This window comes from Zootoca vivipara, chromosome 6, assembly GCF_963506605.1.
Source record: "Zootoca vivipara chromosome 6, rZooViv1.1, whole genome shotgun sequence".
Taxonomy (NCBI): Eukaryota; Metazoa; Chordata; class Lepidosauria; order Squamata; family Lacertidae; genus Zootoca; species Zootoca vivipara.
The window spans coordinates 23,507,051-23,527,740 of NC_083281.1; the positions used below are offsets into that span (position 1 = coordinate 23,507,051).

A 20,690-nucleotide genomic window follows, 5' to 3' on the forward strand; every position below is an offset into this window, starting at 1 on the left:
GATCCCCCAAGGGCCCCAGTCCAGCCCTGGGAGTCCACCCGAGATCCATGGGCACGCTTGCACGTGGACTTCGCTGGCCCCTTCAAGGGAAAAACATTCTTCATAGTGGTGGATTCCTACACCAAATGGCTGGAGGTCGCACTGGTACCGTCCACTTCTACGGCGGCAGCCATCCGGGTACTATGTAAGCTGTTTGCAACCCATGGGCTTCCTGACACTCTCGTCTCGGACAATGGAACCGCATTTACGTCAGAGGAGTTCCAGACCTTCACAGCGCAGAACGCCATCCGCCACATCCGCTCAGCACCATTCCACCCCGCCACCAATGGCCAAGCGGAGCGCATGGTGCGGACCACCAAGGACAGCCTCCGCCGCATGACACAAGGGGACTGGGAATACTGCCTTGCCGCATTCCTTCTCGCACAGCACAGCACCCCCAGCACAACGACGGGCCGGAGCCCAGCTGAACTACTAATGGGCCAGCGCCTTGCAACTAGACTGGACCGACTTCACCCTGACAGAGCTCAGGATGAGGTAGTGGTGGGGAAAGGCAGGAACCCCCGGACATTCGAGGCCCAGGACCCAGTGTACGCAAAGAATTTTGGGGCAGGCCCAGCATGGGTACCCGCCACAGTCACCAAGGTGACCTGTCCCGTGTCGTACGAGGTACTAACGGAAGGGGGGCAATGTTGGCGCCGCCACTGCGACCAGCTACGGCGATGATTCCCAGGAGAAACCCAGGAGGAGAGCGGGACAGAGGGGTCCCAAGAGGCTAGAAGGACACCGGACAGTGGGTCAGTGGAACCAGAACCAGAACCCCTGACCAATGAACACCCCAGGCCACAACGCACACGGAGGCGGCCAGCAGACCTTGGGGACTACGAATGCAACTTCCCGGGCAGGACTGGAACTTAGAGGGGAGGGGTGTTATGTACTGAGCTGAATCCCAGAACAATAGGATTCAGAATCAGCAGTCTGATTGGTCCGCAGGAGCTACCCAATCCAACTCCAGGTGGAAGTGAATCTGCAACCTGATTGGCCAGTAGGAGCAGCCAATCAGGCTGCAGGCAGAAGTCAATCCACAACCTGATTGGCCCACAGGTGTAGCCCCGAAGTAGCCAATCACGCAAGGCCCATTGTGTAAATAATGTATATAAGCAGATGGTTTTGGGAAAAGAGCATTCTTCTCTTCTTCTCCTTGATGACTATGAGCTGAATAAAGAGCATGAAATTCACTCTCGACTCCGAGTATATTACAGTATTCTTTTTGGAATCACCCTTGGAAGGTGGGGGGCACTGTTGAACGTTTTGTAACTGAACTTAAATTAAGAGCTGGCAGATGTGAGTTTGGTTTGGCATTTAATGAGTTGGTCAGAGATAAGCTTGTGCACCAGACAAGGTTGCAGCAGAAGTTGTTAAAGGAGTCTGACCTTACTCTCAAAAAGGCTGTAGAGACTTGTCGAATAGAACAAGTAACGGCAAAGCAGCTCAGTGAGATGTCTACTATGGTGAAACACCTCGATGAAACTGCTGAGATAAGAGAGAACTTTGAAGTCCCAGTACAGACTCTTGGGAATGTGAACTCACATTTGGGTCAGAGACAAGACTATGGTGGATATAAAGGATGTCTTCAGTGTGGGAGCACACATAAGTTTCATAAATGCCCAGCATTAGGAAAGGTTTGTTATACATGTGGCAAGAAAAACCATTTCACCAGGATGTGTAAGGCATATGTAACCTCATATGGTAGGTGTGTGTATATGCCTCAAAGATATATGTCATGAATATGTATGTTTATTATTGTTTATTGTTATTTATTGTTTATTACTGTTTATTATTGTTTATTTTATTATTATTGTATTTCTGATTTTTCCTTTTCCTTAACTTTACTGTGAAAGGGAGATGTGATGTATGTGACAGTTATGGCACTTGGCACAGCTGTGACAGTTAGGTGAACAGTTAGGGCTGCAGGGTGGATGTCGTTCCTGTGTGTGTAACTCTCTAATAAACTAATAAACCATGACTGCAGTTTAGTAAAGACTGTTTTAGCAGCATTGCTTCATCACTGCCGAAGTCCAGGGTTTCCTGGAGACATTACAGCGGGCAAACACCAGCTCCCTCAGCCTGAAAGTGTAGATTAGCACCATACCCCGAAGTTGAATTCAACTGGAATTACCTGTCCAGTGGTCCTTTACCTTTATCTTCGCCTGATACACAAAGCTCAACTAACAAGAAGTGAGTCCTTTTCTTGCCGTCTCAGGAAGCCACAAGCTGTAGAATACACCAGGAAGTCATGGGGTGGGCTGCTTCCATACAAGAGTTAGACAAAATCCTCTCCTGCCCACGTTTTCTGAATTTGTCCAAATTTGGTTTGAAGTTCCTCCAGAAGATGAATTTACCTGTCCTCCCTGCAGGGTAGTCTTGCCCCAAAAGCATTGGAGCCTAACAGATGATTTGCATACTGTGCACATGTGGTCTTTCCCACCTAGGTGGTTCAGAGTTTTTCAGTAATAATTAATAAAGTGGCTCTAGTTGAATCTGATACAGTACGTTTTCATCTCCTCTCTTTATGTCCAACTATATTCTTCAGTGCCTGACTGTAGCCTGACTGTGGACTGTAGCCCTCATTTGCTGGGTCCATGATGGATAAAGGCATATTCTGAGCCAGTACCTCTGTCTTACTTGATGTGGGGTTTTACGGATTTGGAAGGAGCAATATATATTTTCTTATCTTCCAGGCCACTAATGAAAGTGCAATGAAAGCTTCAAGGTACTGCTCAGGTGACTTCTCAGGTGGCATAGCTCAGGGCTGTTGAAAGGTGCCAGGAACACACTGGTATGCACTGAATGGAATACAATGACTCCAAGATCATTAAAGGTAAAGGTAAAGGGACCCCTGACCATTAGGTCCAGTTGTGACCGACTCTGGGGTTGCGCACTCATCTCGCATTATTGGCCGAGGGAGCTGGCGTATAGCTTCCAGGTCATGTGGCCAGCATGACAAAGCCGCTTTCTGGCAAACCAGAGCAGCACATGGAAACGCCGTTTACCTTCCCGCTGTAGCGGTTCCTATTTATCTACTTGCATTTTGACATGCTTTCGAACTGCTAGGTTGGCAGGAGCTGGGACCAAGCAACGGGAGCTCACCCCGTCACAGGGATTCGAACCGCCGACCTTCTGATCAGCAAGCCCTAGGCTCAGTGGTTTAACCACAGCGCCCGTTAGCCGACCAATCCAGCCAAGGTGAGGCGTGCCAGGGGGACTGGCCAGGTACGTTCAGGTAGGCTTACCTGCACACAAAGAAGAGGAGCCATTCCTGGGAAGTAGCCGACGACCGGCTGCTGTTAAAGGGCTGGAAAGGAATTTCCCTGCATTGGCAGGTTTCGCCTTTCCCGTAGCAATTCATCACAACTTTGGCGGATGCAGGCCTAGGGTGGAATCCTTTAGTCATTTACATAAAGGGGAGGGGCGTGGGGGCAGTGACCCCACCCTATTGCAGCGGCGATAACAGGGTTCCCGTAAACGGGGCACCGGGGGGGGGGCATTTGGCGATGCCAATTGGCTGTTATTGCCCTCCCCTTCCAGCAGCAGCAATCGAGTGGGGCGGGCTATCTGCTTGAACATATGTTCTCCAGAGTTAGCCCAACCCCCACACATGCTGGACAACCCTGAAGATCACCCCACCCCCGGCTGGGGGCTGGGAGGGATATACGCCCAATGCCTGCGCCAAGGTCTTCCTACATCTGAATTTTAATAAAGTTGTGGCCAATTTTAATCCCATAAAACGTGGTCTTGTGTCATTATTGCGCTCGGGACTGCCCTGGGGACTGGGGGGGGGGGGAACTCCGCCTGACTGCGCAAAGTTGCATTATAGAGACCTCCAGCAGGTGAATTTGATGACATCCAGAAATAAAGGTACAGCACCTAATATATGCACAACACCAGGAATACAAATAGCAGCAACACTTACAACTGCAAACCCAAACATGGAATTACACAAAACAAATTAGGTCTAGTTCATTGTTTAAACAGTTTGACAAAGTCCCTCCTCATCCCAGGTTTCCTCTGGCTGACCCATAAAACTGTATAAAGTAAGTCGGTGTCAGCATGAATATGCTTAACAAAGTGATCCACCATGGGAGCCTCCACAACTTTGTTTCTAATACGGGAGCGATGCTCCCTAATACGGGTGCTGACAGAGCGTACAGTGGAACCCATGTAAATCAAATTACAGGGGCATCGTATTAGATGCACTACATCTCTGGTTTGGCAAGTGCTAAAATTGTGAAGGATGAATCTAAAGCCCAAGTTGGCACCCTAAATTTATTTTACCTGTAATGTGAGAGGGCAAGGCAAATATCTGCCGCATCAATAATGACCCACCACCAAGTAACTGGGGTGTGGGAACCGATATCAGATCAGTATGAACTAAAAAATTTTTTTGACAGAAATTTTTTTTAAGGCCAATGAGAGGAAAATCAGCACAACCTTAAATGTTCCACAGTGATATGCCAGTGTTTTCTGAGGATCCTGATAATCCTATCGGAATGAGTAAAAAATTCGAAGGAGCCTGTAATGTGTTCTCTGGACTGAGTATGATCAATGGGGGGCAATAATGAAGGGCATTCCTTAGATAGAGATCTGTTTCTTGCCTGATAAATGGCACACTCCAGATACCCCCTGTATGATACACCATCGAAAAAAATCCCCTACTTTGGGAAATCTCCAAAGTTACATTACTTGGTGTTTCCTTGTATATATTGTATGCCACTTGACTCTGAATGAAGATACAGTTTAGTAGATATATATATATAGTGTTTTAATCAAATTATAAGCCTGCCGTGTTGCTTTTAGGTTGCCAGCACTTTGATCTGGGGCTGCAAGATCCTCCCAACAAAGTTAGACTCCACACTAAGTGAGACCAAAGACAGATGCACTGGTTCATAGTCAATATATCTCTTAATCTGTCAATAACCTAGCAACTTCCAACAAACCTTGGATAGTCAGGTAATGCATAGGTGGAATAGAACACCAGCACAATTGTGTCATGTAAATTATGGAATAGTGTCAACGTCTTGGCGATATTTCACTTATAGGGGGAAATACCACCATTTGAGGGGGACTGTCTTCTAGGTTTCTGGGGTTTTTCCTGTTGTTATTCTGTCTCTCACAGCTACAATAAACCTACCATTAAAATTATGGACTGGTCATTTCTTCGTCAGAGGGCAAACGGGCAAATTTAGCAGGGCATCAAATACTCCCTCCCCTCACTGTACAGGTGAAACTCAGAAAATTAGAATATTGTTGAAAAGTGCATTTATTTCAGTAACACAATTTAAAAGCAACACAATTGAAACCAATATATGAGATAGATGCATGACATGCAAAGCAAGATATGTCAGGCCTTTATTTGTTGTAATTGTAACTATTTGTCATTAGGTGGGTCAATTATAAATGGAATGTAATTAATGAAATGTAATAGCAATGTTTATTTTTGTATTATTGTAACTATTTGTTTTATCACTGTGGAATTTCCAAAAGAAAGCATTTGTAAAAATTAAAAGAAAATTAAAAAATAATAAGATGCATTTTAAATAAAAGGACACATTCTACTCATGTAAAAACACCAGGCAGGCCCCACAAATAACCCAGAGATGCATTTTAAATAAAAGGACACACATTATACTCATGTAAAAACATGCTGATTCCCAGACCGTTTGGGGGCCAGATTTAGAAGGTGATTCGGCCACATCCAGCCCCTGGGCCTTAGTTTGGGGACCGCTGCTCTAACTGTATATTATAGCCAAAATCTTTGGCCCAATGTATCATAACCGACTTTATCTCTTCATCTTTCAAGTGCCATTCCAGCAGCATTTTATACATTTTAGACAATATTTTACAACTATTATTCAATGTTTCAATTTCAAATTTTGATTTGTTATGGTCAAATCCACTTTCTTTTAAATTTTCTTTAAACATTTCATTGATTTGGCAATAGTGTAACCAGTCATTTACATACTCCTTAACTTATTCATACAGTTTCATTTTCCATTTGTTTCCTTCCTCCTTTATTAATTTTTCATATGTGACCCATTTTTCACTCATATTTATCTTTTTTACAGTCATAACTTCCAAGGGTGATAGCCACCAAGGTGTTTTACATTCTAATAGGTTTTTGTACCTATCCCAAACTTCCAATAGAGATCTTCGGAATATATGAACCTTTGTTTTATTATACCATAGATATGTGTGCCAACCAAACCTATTATCAAAACCTTCTAAATCCGTGTTTTTTAACAATATCCATTCCTTTAACCAACAAAGGCAGGACGCTTCATAGTATAATTTCAAGTCTGGAAAGGCGAAGCCTCCTCTTTCTTTAATGTCTGTTAGTAGTTTGTATTGAATTCTTGGTTTCTTCCCCTGCCAGATAAATCTTGAAATCATTTTTTGCCATTCCTTAAATATTGCTGCCTCTTTGAATTGATTGAATTGATTGAAACTAAAATAACATTCTTGGTAGCACATTCATTTTAACAGCCGATATTCTATTCCATAGGGATAGGTTCATCCTTCTGTACATCATTTTCATATAATTCTCCTTAAGTGCTATACACTGACCTGCACATCACCCCCAGACGTTTGACGGTCTATTGGTGATATGCCAATGACAAACAAATACTTTCAATCACTCTCACACCTCAGACCAGGATATAGTAAAATAAAACAAGATGGTTTATTGAATGTTCTTATGTGTATTGGTTACTGTACAAAGCTTAAACGGTTTCAAACTCACAGATGGTTCCTATACCGGCCTAATACCTCTAAATATGAATTACCGGCCTATTACCTCTAAATATAACTAATAATAATTATCACTAAACTCATAACACTGTATCCCGTCTATCTCACTATTTAACAGCCACCACAATAATAACCAGCTCTTATCTTCACACCAACTCCTCTCAACTATCTCACTCTCCTCTCATCTCATCTCCCTAACTCTCTCCTGCCTGCCTGCTTCTCCCTATATACACCCTGCTTCTGGCTGGAGAGCTCCCATTGGTCGTTTCCCTCCCTGGCAACTTAACCCCTTCTAGGCCCTCAAGAGGTGAAACGCCACAATGCCATAAATTTTATATCATTTTTCCATAATCTTTCCCAATCTGTCATCTGTATATTATGTCCCACATCTTTTGCACATCAGCGTTTTTTTCTAGAAAAAGAGGTGCTGGAGCTCACCATGAACTTCTTCCTTATTCTCTTAGAATGGCAATGGCACCCACCTGAGAGGTGCCAGAGCTGAGCTCCAGTGAATTCTGGTTGATAAAATGCTTTAAGTTAAATTCTTCAGAGGAGAAACCTCTTAACTAACAAATTGTCTGATTCCAATAATGATTTTAGTGGTGCAATGTATATTATTTTGTTTTTATCCAATTTTATGTATTTAATTTTTGTAATCTCTTCAGCTAAAGCAATAAATAATAGTTGCATTTGTATCCGAAAGAAACAGAACTGAGAACCAGCATTTTATTTTCCATAACCATTTATTTTGCATTATAATGATCATAATGAAAACTTAGCTATTTTTAAATGATGCACTACAGAGTTCTTTGTACAGTGGTACCTCGACTTGTTCCGCAGCCGTCTTCGTAAGTCGAGGTTTTTGGTTCTCAAAGCGCTGCTTCGGCGCATGCGCGAAGCACAATTTCGCACTTCTGCGCATGTGCCGACCGCGCGCGCACGGAGAGAAGACTTCCGGGAGTTGTCGACTTCAGAAGTCAAAACCTTCGGAAGTCGAAGTGTGCGGTTGTCGAGGTATGACTGTATTTGGAATCCACAATCCCCACATTCTGACCCCCTTCTCTCTGCTCTTGTTTCCCTTGTTGTTGTTGTTTAGTCGTTTAGTCGTGTCCGACTCTTCGTGACCCCATGGACCATAGCACGCCAGGCACTCCTGTCTTGCACCGCCTCCTGCAGTTTGGTCAGACTCATGTTGGTAGCTTCGAGAACACTGTCCAATCATCTCGTCCCCTGTCGTCCCCTTCTCCTAGTGCCCTCAATCTTTCCCAACATCAGGGTCTTTTTCCAGGGAGTCTTCTCTTCTCATGATGTGGCCAAAGTATTGGAGCCTCAGCTTCACGATCTGTCCTTCCAGTGAGCACTCAGGGCTGATTTCCTTCAGAATTGATAGGTTTGATCTTCTTGCAGTCCATGGGACTCTCAAGAGTCTCCTCCAGCACCACAATTCAAAAGCATCAATTCTTCGGCGATCAGCCTTCTTTATGGTCCAGCCCTTACCTCCACCAAAAGCAAGCAAGCAAGAAACAGATATCCTGAGTCCTGGATTTCACCACAAAGCCTCCAATTCCCCCTCATTGCCATGGATTTTAGAATACACAAGGAGGAGGTCTACACTGTCCCATTTACCCTTCCTGTTCAGGCTCTTGTGAGATTCGTGAAGCATTATAACATCTTTCTTCTGAAACTGTAAGAACAAATCTCCCAGTTCCAATTAAATTTCTTCCACTTTTCTGGACGGCACAAAGCTTTGCTGTTGCACAACCTTTGAAAGTGAAATAGTAGGGGGAAAAGGTATCTGGAAAAAAGGAAAGAAGTGTTGACTTTAGTCCTTTACCCAGGGAATAGGCAATGGTGCCTGTGATGGTGAATGAGAATTTAAACAAGTTAGTTTTAAAAAGTGTATATTTAAGAAATCTGAAAAATATAATGTTGGTGTGAGTTAAACTGTAAGAGTTTAACTGTAAGAGTTTAATAAGAGTTAAACTGTACACAGGATGTTATGCTCTGTCACTGAGGATACTGGGAGCATATGGGTATGCAGCTGGATCAAAGCATGCCTGCAATATCCCCAGGCTCTGTAAATAAGTCCTGATTTATTTGCTCTGCTGACCAAGCTGTTCGCTTTACCGCTGTGCCACTTTGCAAAGAAGACGAAAGGCAGGGGCACTCGGGAAGCATGCCAGGCAGCCATTGCTGGAGTAGTCTTCAAAGACGACCACAATAACTTTACAAAACTTCTACTGAACATACCGGTATAATTTCATCAGAACATGAATATACAAAATGTTCAACATTAGGAATTCAGGTAAAAAAATTACTCAGATGTAAATCAAATTTGGCATCATACCCAAAGGAGTCTCAAGACATGAAGTTTATTAATAAACAGGTTATATTTATAAAATATAGTGAAATTAGAGGTCCTGAAAACTGCCCTAATTAACTATGTTAACAAAATCACATTCTTGTGGTCAGGTGATTTGCATTAAAATGGGAGGGATTCTATCCCTGCCATCTCCTGGGCATTTTAAAAGGCACATGCTGTGGCCACACAGCAAGATTTGAAAACAACACTCCCTCCCTGGTGTGTGAGCCTTGACTGTGTGAACCTGGCATGAGTCTACAGTGTGATGCACCCGCATAAAAATTTGGAGTTGCACTCCATTGTCTCTCGGGATAGTTGGATGCCAACTGAGGCTCCCTCATTGTCCCAAACTGTGACCTAAACATCCAGAGAATCCTCCTTTTATTTTACCACATGGGGAAAATCAGCCCATATGCCCCTCCCCCATTCATTCCAAATTCCCTCTTCTTTTCAGGAAGGAAGGGTGTGGTAAATTTGGTACCTCTCCAAAGAGCATTATTCCTCAAAACACTGTTGATAGGGAGGTGTGCATGTAAGGCTGGATCCAGGCACATGAAAAAAGCGATTCAGTTAAATGTGTTGTGAAATCCCAATGCAGAAAGATAGGACTCCGTGTCACAGTGTTATAATGCATATAAAGCCATTTATCTTTTTACGAATGTAGTTAAATTATGACAGCTAAATCTTTGAAGAAGCTTTTAGGTGGATACAGAGCACCTACAGGCAGAAGAGAGTGGAAATTCTGTTGCACAACTATAAATCCTTGCACTAATGGATTTATGGAAATACTGCTCATTGTCACACAATTTAAGGAAATTCAATTACTTTACATAATGAATATGCTTTTTGAGAAAAGGCATACATTTTGTCCTGGACTGCATCCCAGTGGTGGAAAGATCCGGATGCAACTGGGGTGGAGCAATGAATGCACTTTCCCCTTTTGATTCAGAAGGGTATTTAATATAAATATCCCGATCTGAATCCTGCTTCTAGATAAGCAAATGGCATTATGAAAGTTAAAGGGCAAAGTCCAGGCAGGCAAAACACTAAGGAAGGCTACAGAGTGGAGCCAGTAAGAGATATGATCCCTCTCACTTTCAAGCAACGTGCAATGGAAAAAGAGAAGAAGGAAGGGAGAGAAGGAGAACAGGACGGAGTCTGCGTGACCCAGTCGATGATTAGGCCTTTCCCCCTGACTGAATAGCAATGTTACCTTTATTAAAAGCTCCTCTAAAATCAATACATTTGGTCTCATTCTCAAGGCAGTTGACGGTCTTCTCACTTTTACACTTTTTCTCTCCTTTGGAGAAGCAGGATGGGCACTGCAGACCATTTTCAGCCAGCATGTTGCGATCAGGAACTGCCAAGATCAAATGTATAGTGAGCATGTTAATGGTTTTATCTGTTTTTGTATCTCTGTGTTATATAAGCGGAATCCACCCTAGGAACTTACAGTTTTGCTGGGGCAGCTGCAAGTGTTATTGGATGAAAGCATGATCTAGAAACAATCTGGGTTCAGGACTGAGCATTGGACAAAGTCACCATTGATCTCTGAGATGAATGACATTTACCCACAGTGGGGTGGGAGAGTGTGAACTTTATTTCCCTTTTAATCTCTCTGAATGTATTCATGCCATCGATTATGGTGTAGCCTCTCTGAAAATCTAGGCTCTTAGTCCCTCATTTTTGTACAGAGATTCTGTCTCTCTTCTGCTCTTCAGCAATGAGCTATCCGAGAGTTTCTGTGAACTGCCCTGAGACACCCAGGTGGTATATAAAATCAATAAATAAATTTCAGAGAATGCTGTAAGGTAGGGTCTTATCTTTGCACCATTATAACTGATTTCTGTATTTTAGAATTTCTGTTTTGTTGGAAGCCGCCCAGAGTGGCTGGGGGAACCCGGCCAGATGGGCGGGGTATAAATAATAAATTATTATTATTATTATTATTATTATTATTATTATTATTATTATTATAGTGCTTGCCAATTAAAAGACAGAAGAACTAGCTCAAGGGCGATTCAAGAGGACACTTGGATAAGATAGGTGGGTTGTAAGGCTCATATCTGAAACATCCAATTGAAAGTTAACTTGAAGGGACTATAAGCTATTTATGAGCTGTTTATGAGCTTAGGTATCCAGTTATATATCTGATCCTGCATGGTACTGCTTCAGGGGACAGGAGGAAGAGAGTCCTGGCTGGAAAGGCAACCCATCCCTTCTCAGGCAGAGGCAAAGCTGCCTAGTAGGTCCCTCTTTTTCACTGTTTCTCCTCATGTCTGACTCTCTGTCCAATCTGAATCCCCACCCCTTGAGAGCCCCTAATAGTCCTGAGCTGCTCAACCCAACCTATAGCCACCTGGAGCTGTCTCGCCACATTTGAATGAGGCACAGGTCCTCTGAGTACTGCTTATTGTCTAAGGATCTAGGCCTTGGTCAAATCCAGTGCAAAGCCCTAACATGTTAATGATTCTACAATGATGCAGAAACTTACGGCTGAGAACTTCTTTGTTACACAGTTGAGTGTTGCAGCATTGCGTCTTCATCTCAAAGAATTTACCATCTGCTGCAGTGAAGCTGTAATCGCCTAAGTAACAATAGCTGGGTGGCAAACATGTATTTAAAATTTGCACTTCAGGTTTATCTATGAAAAAGAATTTGAAAGAAATATCAGGATCTGTGGGGGAAATGTGGTCTATTGCTCCTAAAGCACATTCATTATAATGGTTCCAATTTTCTGTGTTGCCCAAATCAGGACCTTTTCAAAGTAACAATATGGAAAGTATTATTCAATTTGGCAATCTAAAGTGAGGTGCTGTTTATTTATTTAAATGTGTGCATACTGCTATATCGTAAAAGGAAAGAGAGATCAAAATGTTTTTCAGTTATAATGCAGTGGTACCTGTACAGTGGTACCTCGGTTTATGAACACAATTGGTTCCGGAAGTCTGTTCATAAACTGAAGCGTTCATAAACTGAAGCGAACTTTCCCATTGAAAGTAATGGAAAGTGGATTAATCCGTTCCAGATGGGTCCGCGGAGTACTTAAACTGAAGCGTTCATAAACTGAAGCATGGGTGTAATTGGTTCCGGAAGTCTGTTCATAAACTGAAGCGTTCATAAACTGAAGCAAACATTCCCATTGAAAGTAATGGAAAATGAATTAATCCGTTCCAGATGGGTCCGCGGCGTTCATAAACCGAAAATTCATAAACCGAGGTGTTCATAAACCGAGGTTCCACTGTACTTACGAATTTAATGCGTTCCGAACGCACATTCGTAAGTCGGAAAAAAAATGTAAGTCAAATCCCATAGGAATGCATTGGGAGAAAAATTTGTAAGTCGAAGCAACCCTATCTAAAAATTCGTAAGTAGAAACATTCAAGATGGCGGACGGAGCTCCGTTCGTAAGTAGAAACATTCGTAAGTAGAGGTACCACTGTACATAAAAGATACAATAAGAACCATATTAAAAGGAAATAGATAGATTTCAATAAACCAGTGTATTCTTAATAGTCTGCTGGAAAAGAAAGGTTTTCTGCAGGCATTTAAGAGTTCAGCTCTCAACCACAAGCAGTAGTCTCTTGCCTCCTTAATCCATAGGACCAGCCTCTCTTTTATGTTCGAATTAATTTGTAAAATGCATTAACATCCTTCTGGATCGTCTAGAGGGGTTGGGAGCTGGGGGCACTGTCATACAGTGGTTCCGCTCCTTCCTCCTGGGCCGTGTTCAGAAAGTGGTGGGGGGGATGAGTGTTCGGACCCCTGGGCTCTCACTTGTGGGGTGCCTCAGGGCTCTGTCCTCTCCCCCATGCTTTTTAACATCTACATGCAGCCGCTGGGAGAGATCATCAGGGGGTTTGGACTGGGTGTTCATCAGTATGCGGATGATACCCAGCTCTACCTCTCTTTCAAATCAGAACCAGTGAAGGCGGTGAAGGTCCTGTGTGAGTGCCTGGAGGGGGTTGGAGGATGGATGGTGGCTAACAGATTGAGTTTGAATCCTGACAAGACAGAAGTACTGTTCGTGGGGGACAGGAGGCAGGCAGGTGTGGAGGATTCCCTGGTTCTGAATGGGGTAACTGTGCCCCTGAAGGACCAGGTGCACAGCCTGGGAGTCATTCTGCACTCACAGCTGTCCATGGAGGCACAGGTCCATTCTGTGTCCAGGGCAGCTGTCTATCAGCTCCACCTGGTATGCATGCTGCGACCCTACCAACCTGCAGACTGTCTCGCCAGAGTGGTGCATGTTCTAGTTATCTCTCGCTTGGACTACTGCAATGTGCTCTATGTGGGGCTACCTTTGAAGGTGACCCAGAAACTACAACTAATCCAGAATGCAACAGCTAGACTGGTGACTGGGAGCGGCCGCCGAGACCACATAACACCGGTCCTGAAAGAACCATATTGACTCCCAATACGTTTCCGAGCACAGTTCAAAGTGTTGGTGTTGACCTTTAAAGCCCTAAACGGCCTTGGTCCTGTATACCTGAAGGAGCGTCTCCACCCCAACATTCTGCCCGGACACTGAGGTCCAGCACCGAGGGTCTTCTGGTGGTTCCCTCATTGCGAGATGCGAGAAACCAAGTTGCAGGGAACCAAGCAGAGGGCCTTCTCGGTAGTGGCGCCCGCCCTGTGGAACGCCCTCCCATCAGATATCAAAGAGGAAAACAGCTACCAGATTTTTAGAAAACATCTGAAGCAGCCCTGTTTAGGGAGGCTTTTAATGTTTCATAGATTGTTTCATTTCATTTTTCTGTTGGAAGTCGCCCAGAGTGGCTGGGGAGGCCCAGCCCCAGATGGGTGGGGTATAAATAATAATAATAATAATAATAATAATAATAATAATAATAATAATAATAATAATTAAATTGGAATTCATGCAGAACTTCATTTTAGGTCAAATTTGTTGCATGAAAAATAATGCCTTTTTCTATACATCTGACAATGCAGCTGCCATATACTGCACTCTGCATCTTCTAGTCGATCCTAACAGTTTGCAGGCTCAGGCCATGCTTCCCTGAACTCTTGTTGTTGAACACAAGACACTTGGCAAGACACTTGCACTGCACCAACCTTACTGTCCCCTTGCCCCTCTCCCTCCAAAAATGCAGTGATGTTGGAACAGATGGCCATGTAAGCACTACAATCCCACCCAGGATTGCCCCAAGTCATTTCAGCACCTGAGGTGAACCAAAAAATGGCACCCACACCCTCCTGGGTAGAAGGGGTGGGTGAATCAGGAACAAGCAAAGGGATCAAATCAACCTTAACCAATGGTTGAAGTAGTAACCAAAGACCATAATGGTGGAGGGACCCACTCTGAATCACGCTGGGTAACTGAAACCCTTTTAAAGAGTTGAACTACAAGAATACTTCCTTAATGTTGGTTCCTTCCTCATCATTTCATCACCGAGATGAAATTATTTCAAAATTACCTGAGGGGGGATCAGGAGCCATGAAAGTATGAACCACCTTCATCTCCCATCCTGGTTGCTCAGCTTTTGAATAGTTTTTATATATCTGTGAAAGGATTCTCAATTTTAATGTCATTCATGGCAAAGGGGATATTCAGTTTATATTCCAGGCTCATTGTCCTAGTATGATAACCAAAACTAAACTGGAGTTCATTGGTTTGGGTCAATAGGGATTTCTGGTTGATGCAAATCAAATTCACCAAGCCTGGTGATCAGCACCCAAATTTGGCCACTGGTTGTGATCAGGTGATGTTAGATTCCCCATTTTCATATGCAAGCCATTCCTTACTTCAGATATTGTTGGACTGCATCTCCCATCATCGCAGACTGGTGGCCTGGCTAGCTGAGGCTGATGGGAGTTCTGATTCATCTACAGCTGAAGTGTCACAGCTTCCTCACCTCACTTTTTTCATAGGTGAGTTGCCCCAGCATAGACTTCTATGTGCTAAAAGGTAAACCTAAAGGACCCCTGACCGTTAAGTCCAGCCGCAGACAACTCTGGGGTTGCAGCACTCATCTTGCTTTACTGGCTGAGGGAGCCGGTGTTTGTCTGCAGAGAGCTTCCAGGTCACTTCTGGCCACTTCTGGCGAACCAGAGCAGCACACGGAAACACTGTTTACCTTCCCGCTCAAGCGGTACCTGTTTGTCTACTTGCACTTTGACATGCTTTTGAATTGCTAGGTGGGCAGGAGCAGGGACCAAACAAAGGGAGCTCACCCCATCGCGGGGATTCAAACCGCCGACCTTCTGATCGGAAAGCCCTAGGCTTGTGGTTTAGACCATAGTGCCACCCGTGTCTCTATGCTAGTAGAACCCTTAAAGTTCACCTATCTTCTTCTTGTTGTTGTTGCTGTTTAGTCATTTAGTCGTGTTCGACTCTTCGTGACCCCATGGACCAGACCACCTATCTTAACCTGGATCAAATCCAAAAGCAAAAGACAAAAAGACAGTCAAATCTTACCTATATTTGCACGCAGAACACTGGAATAACAGGTATATGTGACAGCGTTATTACAAGTTGTATTTCCATTGCCAGTACCTGTCATTCCAGTCCCGTTAAACACATGTTTGCACTTCAGAAATACTGCTGAGGGCAGGAGGAAAAGATCCAGGAATTAGCATCATCATCATTATCATTATTTGGTTTTGCTGTTTGCTTAATGAGACACAGAGGAGGAGGTGATAGTGAATTAAAACTTTTCAATTAAAAGGGGTTCAATTTAATAATCATTTTAATAGAAGAAAATGAAATGAGTAAAAGACTCATTATTAAAAACTCTTGTAGCCATTGTTTAGAACACTGGTTTAATTATTTCCAAGAAGTGAGGAAGTGAACCCTCGCTTTCCCATGTCCCACTTTTCCTCCCATCCAGATTCTCACTTAAATACATTTTATTCCCACTGTTTGGTCACAAGCTTAGATCTGAGCACAACTAAACTATGGAATTTTCTACAAGAGGCAGTGAATGCCACCAATTTCAATGACTTTAAAAGAGGATTAGACAAATTGATGGAGAATAAGACTACTAAGGCTACTAAGCATGATGCCTATATACTACCTCCAATATCAAAAGTAGCATATTTCAAATATCAATTGCTGGAACCCACAGTAAGCCATAGTGTTGCTGTGCTGAAATCTTGATTGTGTGCTTCCCATAGCCATTGGCTTCGCCAGTGTGAGGACAGGATCCTGGACTAGGCATGAACCAATCTATCATTTTCTCTTACTGTCAATTTCTCATTTTTCTAATTAATTTTTTTATCTGCAGCCACTTCCTCTAAGAAGCTCAAGGTGATGTACATGGTTTTCACCTCCCCATTTTATCCTCAGAAGATTAAGCCCACGGATAGTGCCTGGTCTAGGATCCCCCAGTGACCTTTGTGGCTGAATGAGGATTCGAACCCTGGCCTCCCGGATCCTTGTCTGACACTCAAATCACACTCCCCAAATTTCCACAATCAGCAAGTAGTACTAGAGAATCTGGATCCTCACCAGGGGGTTGATGTGGTCTGTTCCAAGGGGTAAACTTGAAGGTGTCTTTCTTTGTAAAATGTATTAAATTTCTTCCTGCTATGGCCATACTTTGTTTCCTTTCCTTTCCTTTCCAAAGCAACTTTTGCTCTCCATTCCAATTGAATTATTATTCTGTCCTATTTTTAAGGCATATTTTCTCTACCTCTCCCACTAAAGAAAAGATTGTTCACCTTATTAGCATTTTCCCTGCACTTTGAAATCATGCCCAACATTTTCATCTGGCAATCTCTTGCCTTTGCACATCTCCACTGTTTCCCCATCGCACCCACACACCCACACAAAACACCCCCCCCCCACACACACAGAGAGAGAGAGAGATCTACATTTTGTGTGTGTTGCTGAAATGCAGCTTCCATGTTAGCATGGGATATTTCATTATTTTTTTCTGCATGATATAGTTTATTTGTATTACATCTCTTGACTTGACTCTCCCCTACGTTCTCTTGGTCACCCAGCAGTCCTTGCTCTCTCTGGTGTTGATCTGCACTCCTAACTCCCCTTCCCTCCCAAGAAACAAGTTCTCTTCAGTATCCTCTAAAGATCATCAAATGTTCCTCATCTTACCTGGAGAAAGTGGGGGCAAGAGGAGGCATGCACTCAGGAGTGCCTTCAGCATTCTAGAAAGATTAGGAGACTCAGAGCAGAGATGCATCTCAACAAGCAAACTGAGGCAGGTAGAGGCTCACCTGGAGGAATTTATAGGCCACAGACTCATGCCGCAGGCAACACTTGGGAACAAATAGTTCAGTGAGGTGCAGGGATGGGTGTTGTTTGTTCACCACAAAGATAAAGAGGGAGATACTGAAATGCAAAGCTCATTAGTTATGATCTCATGAGTTGTTTAACGACACTTCTGATTTCTTTTTGATATAGATAATTTACCATTTAAATGGTGAAGGCACTCAAGAAAGCAATTGAGAGTGAAATACGCAAAGTCTAAAGTCCAGAAACCACTTACAAAATTGTCCCACAAAATGGCCTCCATCTAAGGATTCCTCTTAATTATCACAATAATTGGGTTATTTTTACCCCACACATCTAACTGGGTCACCCCAGTCACTCTGGGCGGCTTCAAGCATATACAGAAACATAATAAAACATCAAACATTAAAAACCTCCCTATAAAAGGTTGCCTTCAGATGTCTTCTAAAGGTTCTATAGTTCTATAGTTAGTTATCTCCTTGACCTCTGATGGGAGGTCATTCCACAGTGTGGGCACCACTACCAAGAAGGCTTTCTACCTGGTTCCCTCTAAGCTCACTTCTCACAGTGAGAGAACTGCCAGAAGGCCCTCAGAGCAAGATCTCAGTGTCTGGACTGAAAGACGATGTGTGTGTGTGCGCGCTCCTTCAGGAAAGGCCTGGATATTAGATCAATTTCAGCAAGCCTGGAAATTATGGAATGGGCTGTGGGTGCACACTGATGCAATGGAAGGTTTAACTATAAAAACTGATCCTCCTGCCTTGCCATGTTTTCCAAAGGGTAAAAGGGATGAAGTGAGACCTCAGGAATTGAATGTGCCAATGACTGAGAGAATGTCAGGTAGGAGTCAGCCACTCACACAACTATGAAGAAGATCTTGATTGGAGCCTTCAATGGCCATAGAGCTTCCTCCATTAGGGAGCTACACAAATAGGGCCATTCTCTCAACCAGTCAAGTGGGAGACACCAGACCATGTGCAAAGGCTGCTTGAGGAAGACACATTGTTGGTTCAGCTCCAAATTACCCCCCAAAGTTGTTAGTGCATCCACATAGAAAATCAGTGGTGATATAGCGCTGTAGATCTGATATGAAAATGTTGGGTAAACACGGAACAGTGGGGCCTAGGTGGGCAAGCTGGGTTGATAGCAAAGGATGCAGGTGGTGTTCTGGCCTAAACCACTGAGCCTCTAGGCCTTGCTGATCACAAGGTCCTCCCTGCAGAGTAGTATTGCCCAAAAAGCATTGGAGCCTAACAGATGATTTGCATACTGTGCACATGTGGTCTTTCCCACCTAGGTGGTTCAGAGTTTTTCAGTAATAATTAATAAAGTGGCTCTAGTTGAATCTGATACAGTACGTTTTCATCTCCTCTCTTTATGTCCAGTTTCCTAACGCAATGGGTGTAGAAGTAAATCCACACCTGGACTCTATAAAATCCATTTGTACCTTTCACAATTATTTTTCTGTCCTCTATTATGCTTCTCTGAAACTTTGTTGTTTTATGCAGCCAGTCTACTACAGCTCTTTAAAAAAAATAGTAATCTCAATTTGTAATTTATTATTAATTTAAAAGCATGTCGGCCATTTAGTTTTATAAGGCTGTATCTACATGGCAATTTTAAAACAGAAACTCCTTAAAGAATCCTAAAAGGTTTTTTGATAGTGAGAATGCAAAAGATTGTCTGTTAACTAATGAGGCAACTGCCACATATATTGGTACAGGGCAGCAGGGAAGGTGTCGATTCCCCCTGCTAGGGATACTGCAGTACCACGGACTGAGCAACTTGTTCCGAGAAGGCTGAAAAGTCATAGAATCATAGAATTGTAGAGTTGAAAGAGACCACAAGGGTCATCCAGTCCAACCCCCTGCCAAGCAGGAAACACCATCAAAGCATTCTTGACATATGCCTGTCAAGCCTCTGCTTAAAGACCTCCAAAGAAGGAGACTCCACCACACTCCTTGGTAGCAAATTCCACTGCCGAACAACTCTTACTGTCAGGAAGTTCTTCCTAATGTTTAGGTGGAATCTTCTTTCTTGTAGTTTGAATCCATTGTTCCGTGTCCGCTTCTCTGGAGGAGCAGAAAACAATCTTTCTCCCTCCTCTATATGACATCCTTTTATATATTTGAACATGGCTATCATATCACCACTTAACCTTCTCTTCTCCAGGCTAAACATGCCCAGCTCCCTAAGCCGTTCCTCATAAGGCATCGTTTCCAGGCCTTTGACCATTTTGGATGCCCTCCTCTGGACACGTTCCAGCTTGTCAGTATCCTTCTTGAACTGTGGTGCCCAGAACTGGACACAGTACTCCAGGTGAGGTCTGACCAGAGCAGAATACAGTGGTACTATTACTTCCCTTGATCTAGATGTTATACTCCTATTGATGCAGCCATTGAGGCCATTGAGTCCATTGAGGCCACCAGACTATGACCATTATTATTATTATTATTTTATTATTATTAAATTATTAAATTTTTATTCCATTTTCTTTTTCAATTATTACAAACATCACATATCCATGACACAACACAACACAACACAACACAACACAACATAACATAACATAACATAACATAACATAACATAACATAACATTCTTCCCACCCCTCCTGGGCTTCCCCCAACTTCCACTTTATTGATTTCCCCCTGTTACACACTGCTATCTCTAAAATGTACACTATATTATTTCCATATTTTCTACATATTTTTTGTTGCTAAAGGAGTGAGTGTTTATTTAAATCCCGCCATCAAGTCAATAATCTTTCTTTGTTTCTGCAAATACAGTATACGATAAATGGTTCCCATTCTCTTTCAAAGTCACTGTTGTCTTTTTCCCGTAGTCTGTCTGTCAGTTTTGCCATTTCTGCATAGTTCATCAGTTTTTCTTACCATTGTTCCTAAGTTGGTACTTCTCCAGTCTTCTATTTTTTTGCTATCAACATTCTCACCGTTGTAGTAGCATACATAAATAACATCCTCTTTTCTTTTGGTAAGTCTTGGCCTAAGATGCCTAACGAGAAAGCCTCTGGTTGTTTAACAAATGTTATTTTCAGCATTTTCTTCAATTCATTATATATCATTTCCCAGTACAATTTTACCTTTTTACAATCCCATCACATATGATAGAACATACCTTCTGCTTCACATCTCCAACGTTCTTTCTTTTAAGTTTTATACATTTTTGCCAGTTTAACTGGTGTTATATACCATATATACATCATCTTCATATAGTTCTCTCTCAACAAAATACAATCCGTGAATTTCAAATTTGTTTTCCACAATTTTATCCAATCTTCAAATTGT

General features: G+C 42.9%; 1 protein-coding gene across 2 annotated transcripts; it reads right to left on the reverse strand.

Annotated features, from left to right (window-relative positions):
- Positions 1-7,528: 7,528 nt before the first annotated feature.
- On the reverse strand, positions 7,529-17,327 carry LOC118087781 (phospholipase A2 inhibitor and Ly6/PLAUR domain-containing protein). 2 transcript variants are annotated; one of them, XR_009557727.1, is made up of 5 exons: positions 17,244-17,327; positions 15,472-15,558; positions 11,661-11,810; positions 10,380-10,526; positions 7,529-8,599 (listed from the first exon to the last, which is right to left on the reverse strand). XR_009557727.1 is itself a non-coding variant. In XM_060275638.1 (4 exons), exons 2-4 carry the CDS (start codon positions 11,710-11,712, stop codon positions 8,427-8,429), a joined length of 372 nt encoding a protein of 123 aa, XP_060131621.1. In that variant the 5' UTR covers positions 11,713-11,810; positions 15,472-15,789; the 3' UTR covers positions 7,529-8,426. The 2 variants fall into 2 exon arrangements, 1 of the variants encoding a protein (XP_060131621.1); XM_060275638.1 differs by lacking the exon at positions 17,244-17,327 and having other exon boundaries at positions 15,472-15,789.
- Positions 17,328-20,690: the final 3,363 nt, after the last annotated feature.